At 39.5% G+C, this 16,724-nt stretch overlaps 1 protein-coding gene across 1 annotated transcript in view; it reads left to right on the top strand.

The window, feature by feature from the left end:
- Window positions 1–16,724, top strand: part of LOC122987210 (atrial natriuretic peptide receptor 1-like) — a 122,025-nt gene that overhangs the window by 52,676 nt on the left and 52,625 nt on the right. The window contains exons 3-5 of the mRNA XM_044358974.1: window positions 113–300; window positions 7,064–7,177; window positions 14,193–14,328. Of these exons, the coding sequence (XP_044214909.1) occupies window positions 113–300; window positions 7,064–7,177; window positions 14,193–14,328 (438 nt within the window). The remainder of the gene's footprint in view (window positions 1–112; window positions 301–7,063; window positions 7,178–14,192; window positions 14,329–16,724) is intronic.

The raw sequence follows: 16,724 nt of genomic DNA, 5'->3' as shown, positions 1-16,724 counted from the left end.
CTGTCTGTTGCACCAAAATGTATATTAACTTTAAACGTCATCACTAACCTGTGATGTGCTTTATTGTCTTCTTGAACCCTGACTGAAACTACTTCCTGTCTCTCCTGTCCAGTGATATTTGTCTGCTGCTCACCGGACATCTTCAGGAAGTTGATGGTCCAGTTCCGGCAGTCGGATCTTATTCACGAGCAGTATGTCTTCTTCTACATCGATGTGTTCGGAGACAGCCTGAACTCCAAGCACGGGCAGCCATGGGCCCGCGGAGACGAGGACGACGTCATCGCAAAGGAGGCCTTCCAGGTACATGATTGGGGAAGAGTTCATTCACAAAACTTGAATAAATTCTCTACAATTCTGGTTCTAGTTGCTCTAAAAAAGAGGAAAAACAGTCAATGCTGGTTTCTTTTAACCGTGACCACAAGTATTTCCCTAAATTTGACAAAGTATTTTTAGTTACCTAAACTAAACCAAACATCAAAGGACACATATTCTGCACATTTCCAGCTCTATATTTATATTGGAATATCTTTGCATGATTTCCAGTTAAAAACTCCTTATTTATCTTCTACTGGTCCTTTATGCAGCCCCTCAGTTCAGCCTCTGTCTGAAACAGGCCGTTTTAGCTCCTGTCTCTTTAAGGCCCCGCCTCCTGATGAGCCCACTCTGTTCTGATTGGCCAGCTCTTGGAAGCTGCCCCAGACCTCTGGCCACTCGGGAGGCTACGTCAGCAAACCATGAAACAAACTACAGTCACAGGATTTCACTACTTTTTCTCCTTCTTTACTCCAAATGTCAACTTCTTAAATCCATCTGAACATATTGGAGCTGAATCAGATCCGAAATATGAGAGTGAACAACACATAGAAACACCTTAGCAACAAACGCTACAGAACCATTTATGGGCATGTGCAATGACCAGACATCAGCACTTCAGCGATGAAGCATTCAGAGCAGGTTGAAGCCCTGACTTTTGACTTGCAGGGAGCATTTCTATAGACGTTAACCTCAAGTTTTATAACTCTGACCATAGATATCTGACATCATAACAGGATATAAATAACAGAAAATCACAAAAAGCTCAATATGTCCCCTTTAATTATAGAGGTGGCAGATAAGAAAACGTTTAAATTGTTGATGCAAATAGTCATAAATCATTTATAGTCAGAAATAGTCATTATTTTGCCACATCAAACTTTCAACAGAGAGGAAATATTCTACATTTCCGGTGTTTTTGTGCTTTTTACAGAACTTCAGCTCAGCGTGATGGAAATGGCATGAAATGTTAACATGCCTACTTCCTACTTCTACAGTAACTACTTCAAAATTATGATAATTTTCTCTGCTGTTAAAATTGTTTTTTTTTATGATTAATTCATGATTCAGAGTAATGTTTTTTATTTTATGTGTAAATATGACGATGTTAAAGCTGCTGTCGGTGCTGCTAAGTGTTTAAAATCAGTACAGATAGTTTTACAATCATACAACACTATTAATATTACAGTAAAGCTGTTTCCTCAACAGCCTGAATGTCTCTTTTCTCTTTTTTGGCTCCTCGTCTCCTACAAAACACTTTTTCCTGTTTTGTCTCTTAATTTAAACAACAAATGCAGTAAAAAAAAAACAAAAACACAATGAACAAAGACAAAAGTCGTAAAAAAACGTAACATTTTTAAGCTGCAGTTGTTTACAGCTCATATGGAAGTCTGAACAGTTTTTGGATTCATAGAGGAACAAATCAGTTTTATATATTGTTTGACCTTTGTAAACGTAATAAAGTTATGCTTTTTACTCGTAAACTTGCACTTAGGAATATGAAATTATGCCACCAGAATTAAAGGAGTTATAGTCTGTGCTGACTTCCAGGAAAACAAACAGTAAATTTTTCCACAATAACACAAAACATTTCTCAATATAGCAAACGATAAGTCCTCTGAGACACATTTAAGAGATCAGAACATCCTCGGTGATGATGATGATGATGAACCTTGATCAGTGTCCGGGTCGTGGGCCGGAGGATGGAGGCGTGAGGAAGCAGAATTAGTAGACTGTAAAGCAGCCTGTGTGTTGCTAAAGTGAACTTCAGCGCGGTGGTCGAAGGGTTAAACGCCGACTTACAGCTCCGGGCGACTCAAGAGAAGCTTCTCTGAGTGTTTGACGTCAGCCGGTCGCATAACTTGATTTCCCAGGTTCCCCTCTTGTCGCTGTCTGCATGCTTCTTTTTTTTTTAATTTGAAATTGACTTTATTCTCTACTGACCAGACACACACACACACACACACACACACACACACACACACACACACAGTATTCATTACTGGCTGCTTCTTTTCTGTTTGTCTGAGGTGTTAAAGAGCTGTGTTGCACAGAAGAGAAATTGGCTGATTTTCTCCTCCTCCTCCTCCTCCTCCTCCTCCTCCTCCTCCTCCTCTCTCTTCATCTCTTTCTGTCTTTCTCTTTGGTCTGAAGTACTTCCATTTTCTCCCTCGAGCTCCACACAGATCATCAGACTGCTAAAGAGACAGGAAAACACTTAACATACAAGTTGTCAGCTATCAAAGAAAAGAAAATCTCTCTGAAACACTTTATGGTACGAAAGCTCAAAGGCTTCTGATTATCAAGATTATCCAAAAATTCTCAAAAATCTCACTGCTTTATGTTGGACTTCATTATAATTGTCTCAGCAGGCTGATGAAACGTGATGCACCTACATTACAGTTTTTCTCATCATACACACTGAGATAAAAACACTAACAACAGGCAGCACAGGCAGTCTGTGAGGTTACTGTTTTATTGTGCATATGCAGTTTTTTTAATAGTTGATAGTGTCAGAAATGTGTTCCCAGATAGCATACGGAAGTAGACCGCTTCAGGCAATGATGGTCTTCTTCTGGCCCGGATAAAATGGGTCTGAAATTGCCCAGATGTAAAATAGCAAACATGGCCTAAACATCCCAAATCAAATGTGGGCCTTTTTATGGTGAAGATGCAGTGGGCCAGTTCTGGTTTATCTGGTTGACAGATGGCTCGCTTGTGGCCCAGATCTGTCAAACAGGAGAGGACCGCCCAAGTGCCATCATTCCTTTACACTGATACTGTATAAATGTGTATATTGTGTTTATGTAGTTTTAATGGTTGATAGTGTATAAATGTGTATATAGTGTAAATACAGTCAAATGTGTAGCTCTCTATAGAACGTACTACAGTGTATCTACAGGAACGAGTCATAGAAACGCAGCAGGAAAGCTTTCAGTGGGTTTTATTTCTGACAGCACGTCTTGTTTTTTGGTTGAATATAGATGCATTTCCGTGTGGTTATGATCCGTATGAATACATGTTAGTGTAGTGTCTCAGTTTGCTCCATGTGTGAAGAGTTTTAACATGTGGACTCGGTGTTGAACCGTGCAGGAAACCAATCATAAAAAAACAACAACTGTAATTTAGAGGTGTTGCAGGTAATGTTGTGATTGACATTTCTGATGGCCAATGAAACTGGAGGCTTTGAACAACCAGCCAACCAGACCTCAGGCTGTATTTTAATCTTGCAAGTTCAACATCAAGCACAGAGTGGTGGATCAGTGCAAAGTGCAAAAGGCCGGGGTAAAGTGGAATATAGATGAGGTCGTTTCTTTAAATACTGGCTAAGACCACAGTTTCCATCATTTTATCTTTGCTATAAGTTTTACTGTCCAGCAGTGGTGTTCAGATCCTTTAATCAAGTAAAAGTAGCAATACCTCAACGTAAAAATACTCCACTACAGCAAAAGTCCTGCATTTAAATCCTACTTAAATAAAGGTACATAAGTATTATCAGCTAAATTTACTTTAAGTATTGAAAGAAAAGTAGACATTATTAAATACAATTATTAATAGTGAAGCATCAGTGTTAGAGCAGCATGTTACTGTTGTAGCTGCTGGAGGTGGAGCTAGTTTACACTACTTTATATACAGTTAGCTAGTTTAGTCCAGTGGTTCCCAATCTAGGGGTCAGGGCCCCTCCAAAGGGTCAGCAGATAAATCTGAGGGGTGGTGAGATGATTAATGGGAGAGGAAAGAAGAAAAAACAAAGTTCTGATACACAAATCTGTTTTCAGTTTTTGGACTTTTTCTGTAATCTTTGATTTTTGCTGAAATATTGGATCATTTGAACATTTATTGAAATGAAAGCATGTGAGAAGTTTAGAGGGAAAAATCACTATTTGGTGGAGCTGTTAACAACTCATAGACATGTGAAATGTGACCCCGACTACGCACTGCTTTTTGTAAGACGTCAAAAGCCAAAAAGGTTGGAAACCACTGGTTTCATCTTTAACAATGTGTTGTATTTTAAAAGCTTGTTATATTATCCATTGTGTCAAATCTTCATCTGAAAAGTAACTAAAGCTGTCAAATAAATGTAGTGGAGTAGAAAGTACAATATTTCCCTCTGAGATGTAGTGGAGTGGAAGTATAAAGTAGCATCACATGGAAATACTCAAGTAAAGTACAAGTACTTTAACATTGTACTTAAGTACAGTACTTGAGTAAATGTACTAAGTCACTTTATACCACTGCTGTCCAGTTAATGTATTTTAGAATAATGACAAAAGGGAGGACAGGAGAAAAAATTTCAGGTTGCTTGTGGTCTGCAGCTCTCTGTTCTATGTGACTTCATATTTTACTAACTGCACTAAATTTCTTAGAGAAATTTAGCAGTAAGCAGTTTTTACTCCACATTTGCATGAGAACAAGAGACTGTAACAGAGTTATGAGGTGGGCTGTGAGTCGGTGGGGGGAGAGCGAGCATTCAGCTGGATGAAGAGCCGTCCGTCTCGGTAAATAAAGATTAAATAAAAATGAAGGATGAGCCGAGCTGCGACGCGGATGATCGGTCACCGAGACAAAAGACAACAGAGGAGCTGCACTCAAATAACACGCGTGTGTTTAGAGAGGCAGCAGGTTGACGGAGTGAAGCAACATTCAGACGTTTTCTCACAGGAAAAGATTTCACAACGTTTGAGTTTAGACACACAAACACAGAGAGAGACTGATTAATACCAGAGCAACAGACATTTGTTCCTTGAAATTGATTTATTTTTAAGAGACAGTTGATTCATGTTAAACTAAATCATACAAATGTTACTCATACTTCTGACTAAATAATTATATAATTAAAATTAATCACTTCCTGTGACCTGTGCGTTACATCTGCCTGCAAACCAAGTTTCCTTCAGGATAATAAATAAGTTAACTTTGGACATCTGTCATTCTTTCTGGAATGTTATATCCTAAAAAATGTTATTGTTCAATAATTAATTGAAGAAATAATCTTAAATAAATTGGGACGCCCTGGTATCCAGCTGTCGATCAACGCTCACACGGCAGACATCAAAGCTTCAAATCTTATAAACGGAGCAATAATTTCCAAAATGACCACCAGCAAACTTATGAGAAGGCCTGAATTTACAGATTGAGACCAGAATGACTCGTTGAAATAAATGATTGACTCAGTATTTCTAGAGAGAAGTTGAAGCTTTTTGAACGGGAGTCAGTTGGAGCAGCTAGCGGCCGTCTGTGGAACTAGAGAGCAGAACTGCAACAATTAGTCAATGAATCGATTAGTCGATCGTCCCAAAAATGCATTTGATGGTTTCAGCTTCTCAAATATGAAGACTTGTCAAACAAGCAGTGAAGACATCTCTGTTGCCTCTGAGAAACTATAAATGTCTTTTTCTCACTACTTTTTAACATTCATTAATTGACTAATTGAGAAAATAATGAGCAGATTAATCGATAATGAAAGCAATCATTAGTTGCAGCTCTGTTACGTTGACCCAACTGACCAGTTTGTAATCCAGTGTTGCATCAATCAATCAATCAATTTTTATTTATATAGCGCCAAATCACACCAAAAGTCATCTCAAGGCACTTTTCACATAGAGCAGGTCAAGACCGAACTCTTTAATTTACAGAGACCCAACAATTCCCCCATGAGCAGCACTTGGCGACAGCGGGAAGGAAAAACTCCCCTTTAACGGGTAGAAACCTCAAGCAGAACCCGGCTCTTGGTGGGCGGTCATCTGCTTTGACCAGTTGGGTTGAGAGAGAGAAAGAAAGAGGGAAAGGGGGGGGGACAGAATAACAACAATCATAACAATATCAATAAGTAGCAATAGCCAGGGAAGGATGCCAACAGGACTGCGAAGGCTCGGCCCAGAACCCAGGGTTTCCTGTGAGATGAGAAAGCACAGAAAACTCCGGGGAAGAAGCAACGTTAGTGACATGCATTGATGTTACATGAATGCATATAGATGGAGAGGAGGAGGAGGAGAGAGGAGCTCAGTGCATCATGGGAAGTCCCCCAGTAGTCTAGGCCTATAGCAGCATAACTAAGGGCTGATCCAAGGCGAGCCTGGTCGGCCCTAACTATAAGCTTTATCAAAAAGGAAAGTTTTAAGCCTACTCTTAAACATAGAGAGGGTGTCTGCACCCCGGACTGAATCTGGTAGATGGTTCCACAGAAGAGGAGCCTGATAGCTGAAGGCTCTGCCTCCCATTCTACTTTTAAAGACTGTAGGAACCACCAGTAAGCTGCATACTGGGAGCGCAGTGTTCTAGTGGGATAATACGGTATTATGAGCTCTTCAAGATATGATGGTGCCTGACCATTAAGGGCTTTGTAAGTTAGGAGAAGGATTTTAAATTCTATTCTAGATTTTACAGGATATTTTTTGCATATAATGGTATCTGGTGGGTAACTTCACTGACTGGTTTAAGTGGGGAAACGCAGCATTTGTGTGAACTTGTTTATACCTCCATATATATCTATATAAGTACCACAGAGCCACGACTCCACTTCCTGTTTCCCTTCCAACTGCACCTATAGAACATGAGGAAGTAAGTTTTCTACTCATTGAACTATGAATTCAATCTGCCAATAAAGATTTACCTATAACAACATACAGAACAACAGTATCTTCATTGAAAGTATGATATAAATACTTGACAGCATCATACATACAGAACAACTTGAGATTAGACAGTGTTCAGTTTTATTTTCTTAAAGTCCTCTTCTTCCTGTTTTCAGAGTGTGAAGATCCTGACGTACCGAGAGCCTCAGAACCCCGAGTACAGAGAGTTTGTCAACAACTTGAAGACAGACGCCAGGAAAATGTTCAACTACACCATCAAGGACTCGCTGGTGAGAAGAGTCTCTGTGTGTCAGCTGGTGGTTTTGGGAGCGTGAGCATGAATATGAAAAACATTTTGAGGTCCAGTGGAATGAAAATTTAGTTTGTCATCACTCTGGAGGGATGAAAGCGTTCATCCGTCAGAAGGTTTGGTCTAGAAGGCCGAATTTATTTACTGCACAGAGACAGAGTCAAGATAAACCTCAGCTTCCTCTGGATTTAGATCAGTGATGGATGAAGTACTCAGATACTATTAATACCACAATGTAAAAATACTCCATTACAAGTAAAAGTACAGAAGTATTACCAACTAAAGTACTTGTTTTGCAGAAGATCATGCTGTGACTGATTATATTAAATACATTTAACAGAGTACATCATTAATACTGATGAGTCAGTGTATTAGCAGCATTTTACTGTTGTAGCGGCTGGAGGTGGAGCTGGTTTCAACTACTTTATAAAGGTTTTAAGTAGGGATGCACGATATTGGATTTTTTGCCGATATCCGATATGCCGATATTTCCAACTCATTGTGGCCGATTTATGCATGCAAGCATAGATTGTACCAAGTATGATCAAGAAAGACAATATATGAAGGAAGAACTTAGGAAGACTGGAGTTCAGGAGCTCAGCATTAAAACTTTAATGAACCTGCTGAGTGGGAGGAGCAGTAGAGTTTTCATTGAGTTTATTAGACAGACAGGATTAATGTGTAGGATTTAATCTCTGGTCCACAGTCCGGAGCAGAAGGTGGCAGTAATGCACCTAATACGCTGGTTGCCAACCGCCGTCATAAACCAAAAAGAAGAAGAAGAAGTTTTTTATTTTCAGAATTCACCAATGCCGATATTTCATTTTAGAGCTTTTATCGGCCGATACCGATGATGTGCCGATAACATCGTGCATCCCTAGTTTTAAGATAAATCTGAGGGGTCCTGAGATGACAGATGGTGTAGGAAAGAAGAAAAAACATAATTCTGTGACGTAAAAGTGGATTAATTTTTCAGAACTTTTCTTTTATCTTTGCATTTTTGTGAAATATTGGAGAGTTTTACCTCTTTGGGCCTCAAACAGTTATTTATTTGAGACCATGTGAGGGGAAATGTATCTTTGTTGGAGCTGCAAACAGCTCATAGACACAAATACACTCTGATTTTTATATAAAGGGTCACAAGACAAAACGTTTGGGAACTACTCATTTAATCTTTAACAATGCAGAGACATTTAAAAGCTCATCAGATGTTATTGTATGTCAAATCTTGTATTGACATACTGTAATACTGTATTCACAGTACTTGAGTAAATGTACTGTGTTACTTTCCACCACTGATTAAGATGAAGTTTGGACACATCCAGTCACTGGAAGAATCTCGGTACTGTGGTCACTTGGTGGTAAATTTAGGTGTTTGAACAGTCTTCCTCACTTCTGTCGAGCTGGACGGACAAACATCACGTCTCAGGTCTCGCTGCTGCTGGCCGACAAAGACAAATATGATTCATTAAAAATGGAGGAAATGAGGATATTAAACATGTGACAATTTCCACACTGGAAAATATCAATAATCTATAGATGGAAAAAAGACATTATTATGCAAATGTGTAATTAGTGTTTTCAGAGCTGTCAGTGCAGCTGGATGACTGAGCCGGTTCAGTTCAGAGAAGCTAATTTAGTCTGCTGATCTTATCCAATCACTTTATCCTACACACACACATACACACACACACACACACACGCACACACACACACACACACACACGCACACACACACACACACACACATGTAAAAACAAAAGAAAAGGATGAAAATTGTACAAGTGTTTCACTACTCAGGTCTCACACTAAAACTCCCAGATCTGTTAACTGCTGTTATTATCACCTGGCTGTGAAACAATAACTATCCGTAACAGCAAACCCCTGGTGGTGAGACCGTTTCTGTTGTTGTTATTTATTGATTTATTGCTAAATTAAGAGGTCAACTAATGTCTATCTGGGGATTTTTCAAGACGTGGTGAAGAATACTTCACAGTAACAGAGTGTCTGTTTGAAACTGAAAGTGAAATGCAAAAAAATGTGAAGTTACACTCTGTGATTTCATTTAAACATTTTAAAAGGCTTCTTATGTATTTAATCCCGTTTATAATTGATTTTCTTAATGTGAAAATAATATGCTGCATGTGTCTGTCTGTGCTATAAACTGTATATGTGTATTCTTGTACACTGGTCTGTCTTGAAAAAGAGATCCAGATCTCAGTGAGACTTCCTGTTTAAATAAGTCAAATTGACTGTATTTATAAGGACAACACATTAATCTGTTAATTTTGTAAAAGCACAATATGTAATTTCAGCCGCTAGGGGTCTCAATCAAAACAATAACAAAAGACGGAGTGTGATGACGGTGTGAAGTAGCAAGGGATCATGGGAGTTGTTGTCTTCGATGTTAAATAACCAGCTTCACCGGGATAGGATTACTCCAGTGTTCATCATTCGGGATGTTTTTACCCGCAGAGGTCTCCTCCTCTCCAGAACAAACGGACCCGGAGATTACAGGTAAAAACACTGAATAAAGCTGTTTCACCTAAAAAATCAGTGTTTCTCCAACGATGTACGGCGACCACTGGACGTCCGGTACGGGCTGTTAGCCGAGCTGCTGCTAATGTTTGTCCAGTTTATTTCTCTGATAACTTAAGATCCAGACGTCCAATGACTAAAATCCTTCTTCCGGCTAAAAGATATAGTTAAAAACCACCTAAATTTATCATGAAAATGTGTCTTAAAACTGAATAAAAGTCCATTTATAACAGTTTGTGTGGAACAACCACAACGCCGATGTATTATCTTGTATGTGTGTAAGTTACTCTTTGGTAGACGCCATTGTAGCGGACAAACACAGCGCCGCCGTATGCATCTGGTGTGTGTTTACTCTTTGGTAGAGGAGGTATGATGCCATCGACAGGCGACCAAATGAAACGGTCCGTTACTTTGATGAAATTACAGATTTCTCTGGGTTTGAAAACTGTTGAAACATTTGGGATAATGTAAGTACACAACTCAACAACATATATAACATAGGTCTAGTTGTTTTTAGACATTTTAATGTGGAATTATTACATATTATAGCTTTAAACACAAGCTCATTAAATCCGTCCATCAGCCTGCGACAAAAACACTTGTTAGTTTTCTGTTTATGTGACCACAAGAGCAGAAAAGACAAAACAGTAGCTGCAGAAAATCTAATATTTGCCAATTTAACAGTTTGCAAGACACTAACACATGTTTTCAATGATGCTTGGAACGTGTGTTAAGTATTTCTGATAATCGGTGACGTCACTGTGATTACGAGCAGAGAGCAGATTTGTCCCTCCGCTGCCTCGCGGAGAGGTCAGGAGATATAAAAAAGATGGGTGACTAAACGTTGACAGAAATTAAAAATTCAAATAAATTCTGGTATTTCCTAAAGGACATCAGGTCTGTGAGGTCATGGTTGGAGGGACACAGTGCTGTTGGTGTGTGTGTGTGTGAAATGTAATGAAACACATTACTGACAGTTTAGCCATCAAATCTTAAAGCTGAACACAGGAACCAGAAGCCAGATGTTGAAATGACGTACAGGCACAAAAAGCATCCGCTGTATTTCTAAAACCAGATGTTGAGGATGTTGTTGTGCCTCAGAGCTGCGAGCACATGGTTTTATAAAGAGATCCGAGGGTGTTATAAGGTAGAAAGATGAAAGATAATCTCGTAATAAAACACAGTTTATCAAGGTTGTTAAATCAGCTTCACTGATTGTGTTTTTTCTCTATTCAAAGACACATTTATCAACTTAAAGAGTTAAATTTACAGCAGCTGGAAGTCTTGTTTGCATCTTGTATCTTTATTTCCACATGTGAAAATCAAACAAAGACACAAATAATACAAAATAATATGCAAGGAGAAGAAAGAAAGCTCAGATGGGTTTATTGATGAACTCTTTCTAAATGATTATACAGGAAACAAACTCACACTGTTAAAAACAGGATTATAAAACTGAGATTAAAGACTTTCTGAATATTTGATTATATAAATTTGATGGAGCTAAGCTAGCAGTTTCCCCCTGCTTGCAGTCTTTGTGCTAAGCTAAAGGCTAAACTTGATATCCAGACTCGACTGAGTGACTACAATCTGCTAGTAGCTGCTAAATATGGATTAGCAGGCACTTTCCTTAATTCTGTAATACATCTAAACATATTACAGGACTCCAGTTTGTCCCTTATCAGGCATTGTGTGTGTGTGTGTGTGTGTGTGTGTGTGTGTGTGTGTGTGTGTGTGTGTGTTTGTTAAGCAGGCAGGTTGTCTGGCAGTTTTGTGAAGCCAGTTAATCAGCAGCAGACAGACAGCTGAGGGAAGCTAATGTGGTTAACAGCACAACACTACACACTCACACACACACACACTTACACACACACACACACACACACACACACACACACACACACACACACACACACACACACACACACACATACACACACACTCACACATGCAATATAATAAGATAACACTTCAGTGGTCCCTGTGGAGAAACAGGATACATCAAAAGAAACAAACAGATGGCAGCAAACACGACAGGACCAACAATTACATCATAATTCATCTGTTTGTTTTAAGTCTTGTGATTTACTGAAATACTAAATCAGATCCAAACCAACACTGGATTGATCTACTAACAAGTATTGCTATTGATACATCTTATTCATCTGTCAGAGCAATGAACCGTGTGACGTAGTGCTGAGCGACACGTGCAAATCGGGCGGTGCTTCGTTTGTTTTCAAGGAAGGAAAAAATGGCGGCCTGGTCACAAACTTTCTCATATTACAGCTAAACAGAACATTAAAATATCTGTCAGTAACAGAATCTTGATTCATAGTTGATCAGCACTGCTTAGTTTGACAGTTTCATTTTATTTTGGTGAGTTGCGATCAAGCCCCAAGGAACAGCGCTGAGCTTTGAAGCCAATTTGACACAGTGGCCAAACTGTGTAATTACAACGTCACTTTTTTTGAGCGTCACAACCCCAAAATGACTCTTTTCACTATCAGAATTTGATCACAGTTCAAAAGTTTAGAAGAGCCACATGATTGAATCATTTTATCCCTATTAGCCGGAGGGCTAAACCCATAGACTGTATAAAAATATGGACGTAGTTACCGTGACGTCACTCGTTGGTTTCTGAAGAGCGGTTTTGAAGCTCAAAGTGAGCCGCTCTGGCCGTCACCATCTTGGCAGTGTGTGACGTTGCCTAACTCCCAGCCAATCAAAAATGGGCAAAGAGGCGGGCTGAATGGCTGAAACAAGCCACCTAGCGGCTGGTGGACCTGTCACTCAAAGCAGCCATGTCCTTCATTATGCAGAACTTTAAGGCTTAATAACATTTAAACGGGTGAATTATAAAAAAATACACCCCCCGTACAGTTGTCATGAAAGAGGAAATTAGCTACAGAGACCAAAACCGTGTTTTGTACCAGGCTGTAAACATGTTTATTTCTGCTGTAAAGTTGGACATTTTAACATGGGGGTCTATGGGGATTGACTCGCTTTACAGGCCAGACGTATCTGCCAGAGCAAATAAAACAGGAGCTCAGCAGATTCGTCTGGTTTCCAGGTTTTGTCTCAACATTATTGTAAAGTAAATTGAATATATTTGGGTTTTAGACAGTTCTTTGGACAAAACAAGACATTTTTCGCAGTTTTCTGATGTTTTATAGACCAAGAATTTAATCGATTAATTGAGAAAAAAATCAGCAAGTTAATGGATAATGTAAATAATCGTTAGCTGCAGCCCTAAAAAACACATCTGTGAGCCAGACTGTAGTTTATTTTGACTCAGTCTCACACACGCCATCCTGCTGCCAGAAATTAAATACTTACGAGAGCACCAAATGTGGATTCATCCGCCGCTGAAAATAGTCCCCAACAAATGCATTATTTCCTCCTGTTTGTTGGATAAAAACTACAGTGATCAGCTGTTTCTGGAAATGACTGAGACTTTAAACTCAGTAAACTATATACTGTATTTGTTGAGCTGTTTTTCAGATGGAAACAAGGGACTCGAGTGTGGAAGTCAGAAAGTATTGAGACACATTGTTGGTTTTGGTCTTTTCATGGGATTTGTTGACAATGGAAAAAGATCTTTAAACTATAGATTATCTTTGACTGGACTAGCAGGTGGAATCAGAGAAGATTTTTCTTGATAATTTATGTTTTATGTTTGGAAAACTTTTGGAAATATTTTCCTTTTCAGATCGTCTTTGTATTTTTCTGTGTTTTTTTGGTGTTTTTCCACCTGCGGCTCGTCTCAGCTGGCTCTCTGCAGCCTCATTAAACCTAATCAGACAGGAGGGATGACATAACCAGCGAGAGTTCTGTAATTTCCAGCCTTTTATTTTTTTAACCATTAACCAGGACTCAATGATGTTTTCTCACAGCTTCAGGCTAGCAAATGTTGATTTTTAAGCCCCATTTTATTGTAATTTAATGTCCATTATTCTTTAGGAGAATAGTTGCATCAATCTTCCACTGTGGCTCAGAATACCTTCAATTCAGTTTCCTTAAAATCCAAATTAAATCACATTTAATCATCTGTCTTTGCAGTCAAAAATAATGTCAACATGTTCAGATATTAGAGTGTTTGTCTGTCCACATACTTTTGGCCATGTATTTCATTTGAACAGGACTTGCTGGGATCATTTTATCCATTAAGTTCCTGCTGTTGACTCTGCAGCAGTGTGATGAGCTTAAACACCCCGAGTATCAGAGAGCATTATGGGTAATCATGCATTGATTTTACTCTACTGTCAGCGCTGGAGAGACGGCCATTACACTTTGTTTTGAGTGGACTGTTTTTGTCCTTCCAGTACGACTGAGTGACATTAATACCAGCTGTTAATGGTCCCTGTTTCAAATGTAATTAAACTGTAATTAGTGTCTGTTTGACAGACCTGCTCCTCTCAGCAATAATAGCTTTAACTACCTCTGATTTTGTCTTCCAGATGAACATTATCGCTGGAGGTTTCTACGACGGTCTGATGCTCTACACTCACGCTCTGAACGAGACCATGTCGACGTCCGACGGTCGGCCTCCGGGGAAAGTCGTCACCAGGAGGATGTGGAATCGAACCTTCCACGGTCAGTGCACCATTTAAAGCCCGATTTAAACTCACACTGCACGTTTTCATCTTCCTTTCTGCACAACCAGAACATAATAATAAAAACAGGGCCACTGCTGACCATTTGGAGGCCCTCAGTATAACTGGTCATGGGGGCCTTGAGTCGAGTCCCAAGATGGGCTCCAGTGCTCCAATCTGGCCAAAGGTCAAAGAGCTGACATACAAATAAAAAAAGTCTACATTAAACAAAAATGACACAGCTGTGATTTCATATTAATATTAATGGGGCATGACCAAAATCTCATATCACGATATAGGTCATTTCATATCCTGATAACGATACATATCACGATATAACACATTTTCTGTAAATTCAATGAATAAATACCTGTCTTACGTATGAGCTCCTCGTTGGACTCCTCCATGTTTGTTTATGTCGTCTTGCCTTCGTCCTTTGCCTTACGTCCGACTGTGCGGAAGAACGCAAACGTCGTCAAATGACGAAAGATATTGCCGTAAAGAGTGTGATTTGCGACACCACGATATAAACGATATAACATAAAATGAAATGATATACGTTTCTACGTTCTATCGTCAAACGATATATATCGTCATATCGCACAGCCCTAATGGGGCATTTTTTATATATTAGGTAAAAACATCTAATTTGCCTGAATTGAGTGATTGAGGTACATACAATGAAAAAACCAACGGTGGGCCTGCCCATAACTAATAACTAATTTATATATTTTTTTCAATTTGTGTTAATAAATGTAATAATGTGATAATTATCATTTTATCAACCTTAATTTTGAAGGCCCCCGCCTGGTACTTGAGGCCCCATGTGCTCTGCGTGCTCTGCGTATGCGGAGCGGCGGCACTGGATAATAAGCACGGAGCGACAATCCCAATGAAGTTTATTCAAACAAGACACCTGCGTCCTCAACAATGTTGACAGAAAGAGAGAAAGGCAGCGTTACTTTGTGTTATTTTATGAACAGATAGAAGAAAATCTCAGATCCGTCTGTAAGTTCAGTTTTATATCACAGCGTCTCCTTCAGACTACAGTTTAACTACAGCATAAAATATTCTCCAATAATCTTAAAACAAATTTGCCATAATTTAAAACTGATCTTTTACAGCAGTCATGTTGGGAAATCATACCATGGATCCGCCTGACTGCAGGCAGCCGACCAGGAGCGTTGTTCGCTCTACGACAGAGGAAACTGTCCAGAGTTCAGACTTTTAGCTACTTAATAAATTGTCCAGGCAGCTCTGATGGAGCTCAGGATTCATCTTGAGCTTTATTACAAACTATTTCACTGCATAAACCTGGAATCAGTGTGTGAAACTGACCAGCTGACCTGTTGGATTTGTAGAGGAAACACAGAACATTCATTTTTGTTAGATCCTGACTGATCCGGTCGGCGCGTCGGGGGAATTTAATCAAGAAGTTACCGCTGCTTTGCCTCCAGCGTAAATGTTCACAGCAGCCTCTTTAATCTAGAGACACAGTTATTGTTTCAGCTGCTGTGTGACGCTGCAGGTTTCTAATAAACTCAAAGGACATTAATTAGTAGGATATTAATCTAACATGTTACAGACCTCTATGAGTCACACTAATAGCTGTTTTTTGACCAACATTTAATAGACTAGATGTGACAAACTATAAAAGAGGCAAAACTCAAGTTGACTTTGTGCATCTCTGATAATCAAAGCCACACAAACTGTGGCTTTTCTGCTTTCTACATGTCTCATCATGTGCAGCGTTATATTACACCACATCCATCTGAATATATCATGACTAGGGATGCACGATATTGGATTTTTTGATATCCGATATGCCGATATTTCTATCTCATTGTGGCCGATATATGTACATATTTTTTCCAGCTGGCTGAGGAGACTATTATGTATGCAAGCATAGATTGTACTAAATATGATCAAGAAAGACAATATATGAAGGAATTTAGGAAGACTGGAGCTCAGCATTAAAACTTTAATGAACCTGCTGAGTGGGAGGAGCAGCAGAGTTTCCTTTGAGTAGGATTTAATCTCTGGTCCACACTGCGGAGCAGAAGGTGGCGGTAATGCACCTAATACGCTGGTTGCCAACTGCTGTTATAAACCAAAAAGAAGAAGAAGAAGTTTTTCTCTATTTTTCAAACAGAGTGGTACATCCTGTCAGCCAAGGGATTTCCTATCTGTGCAGCCGAACACCGCAGCACCTGGACGGTCCCGGTGTTTCCACCACAGGCTCCACCGAGGAAGCACCGGGACCGTCAGGGTGAAACAGTCCGTGGAGGGAAGCGCAGCCAGGCGGCGGAGGAGAAGGCGACATATCGGCCTCTCATAATCAGCAGAATCTGCTGATGCCGATATTTCATTTTAGAGCTTTTATCGACCGATACCGAT

This window comes from Thunnus albacares, chromosome 8, assembly GCF_914725855.1.
Source record: "Thunnus albacares chromosome 8, fThuAlb1.1, whole genome shotgun sequence".
Lineage (NCBI taxonomy): Eukaryota > Metazoa > Chordata > Actinopteri > Scombriformes > Scombridae > Thunnus > Thunnus albacares.
The sequence above is the reverse complement of the archived record's forward strand: the minus strand, read 5'-3'. Positions and strand labels throughout refer to the sequence as shown.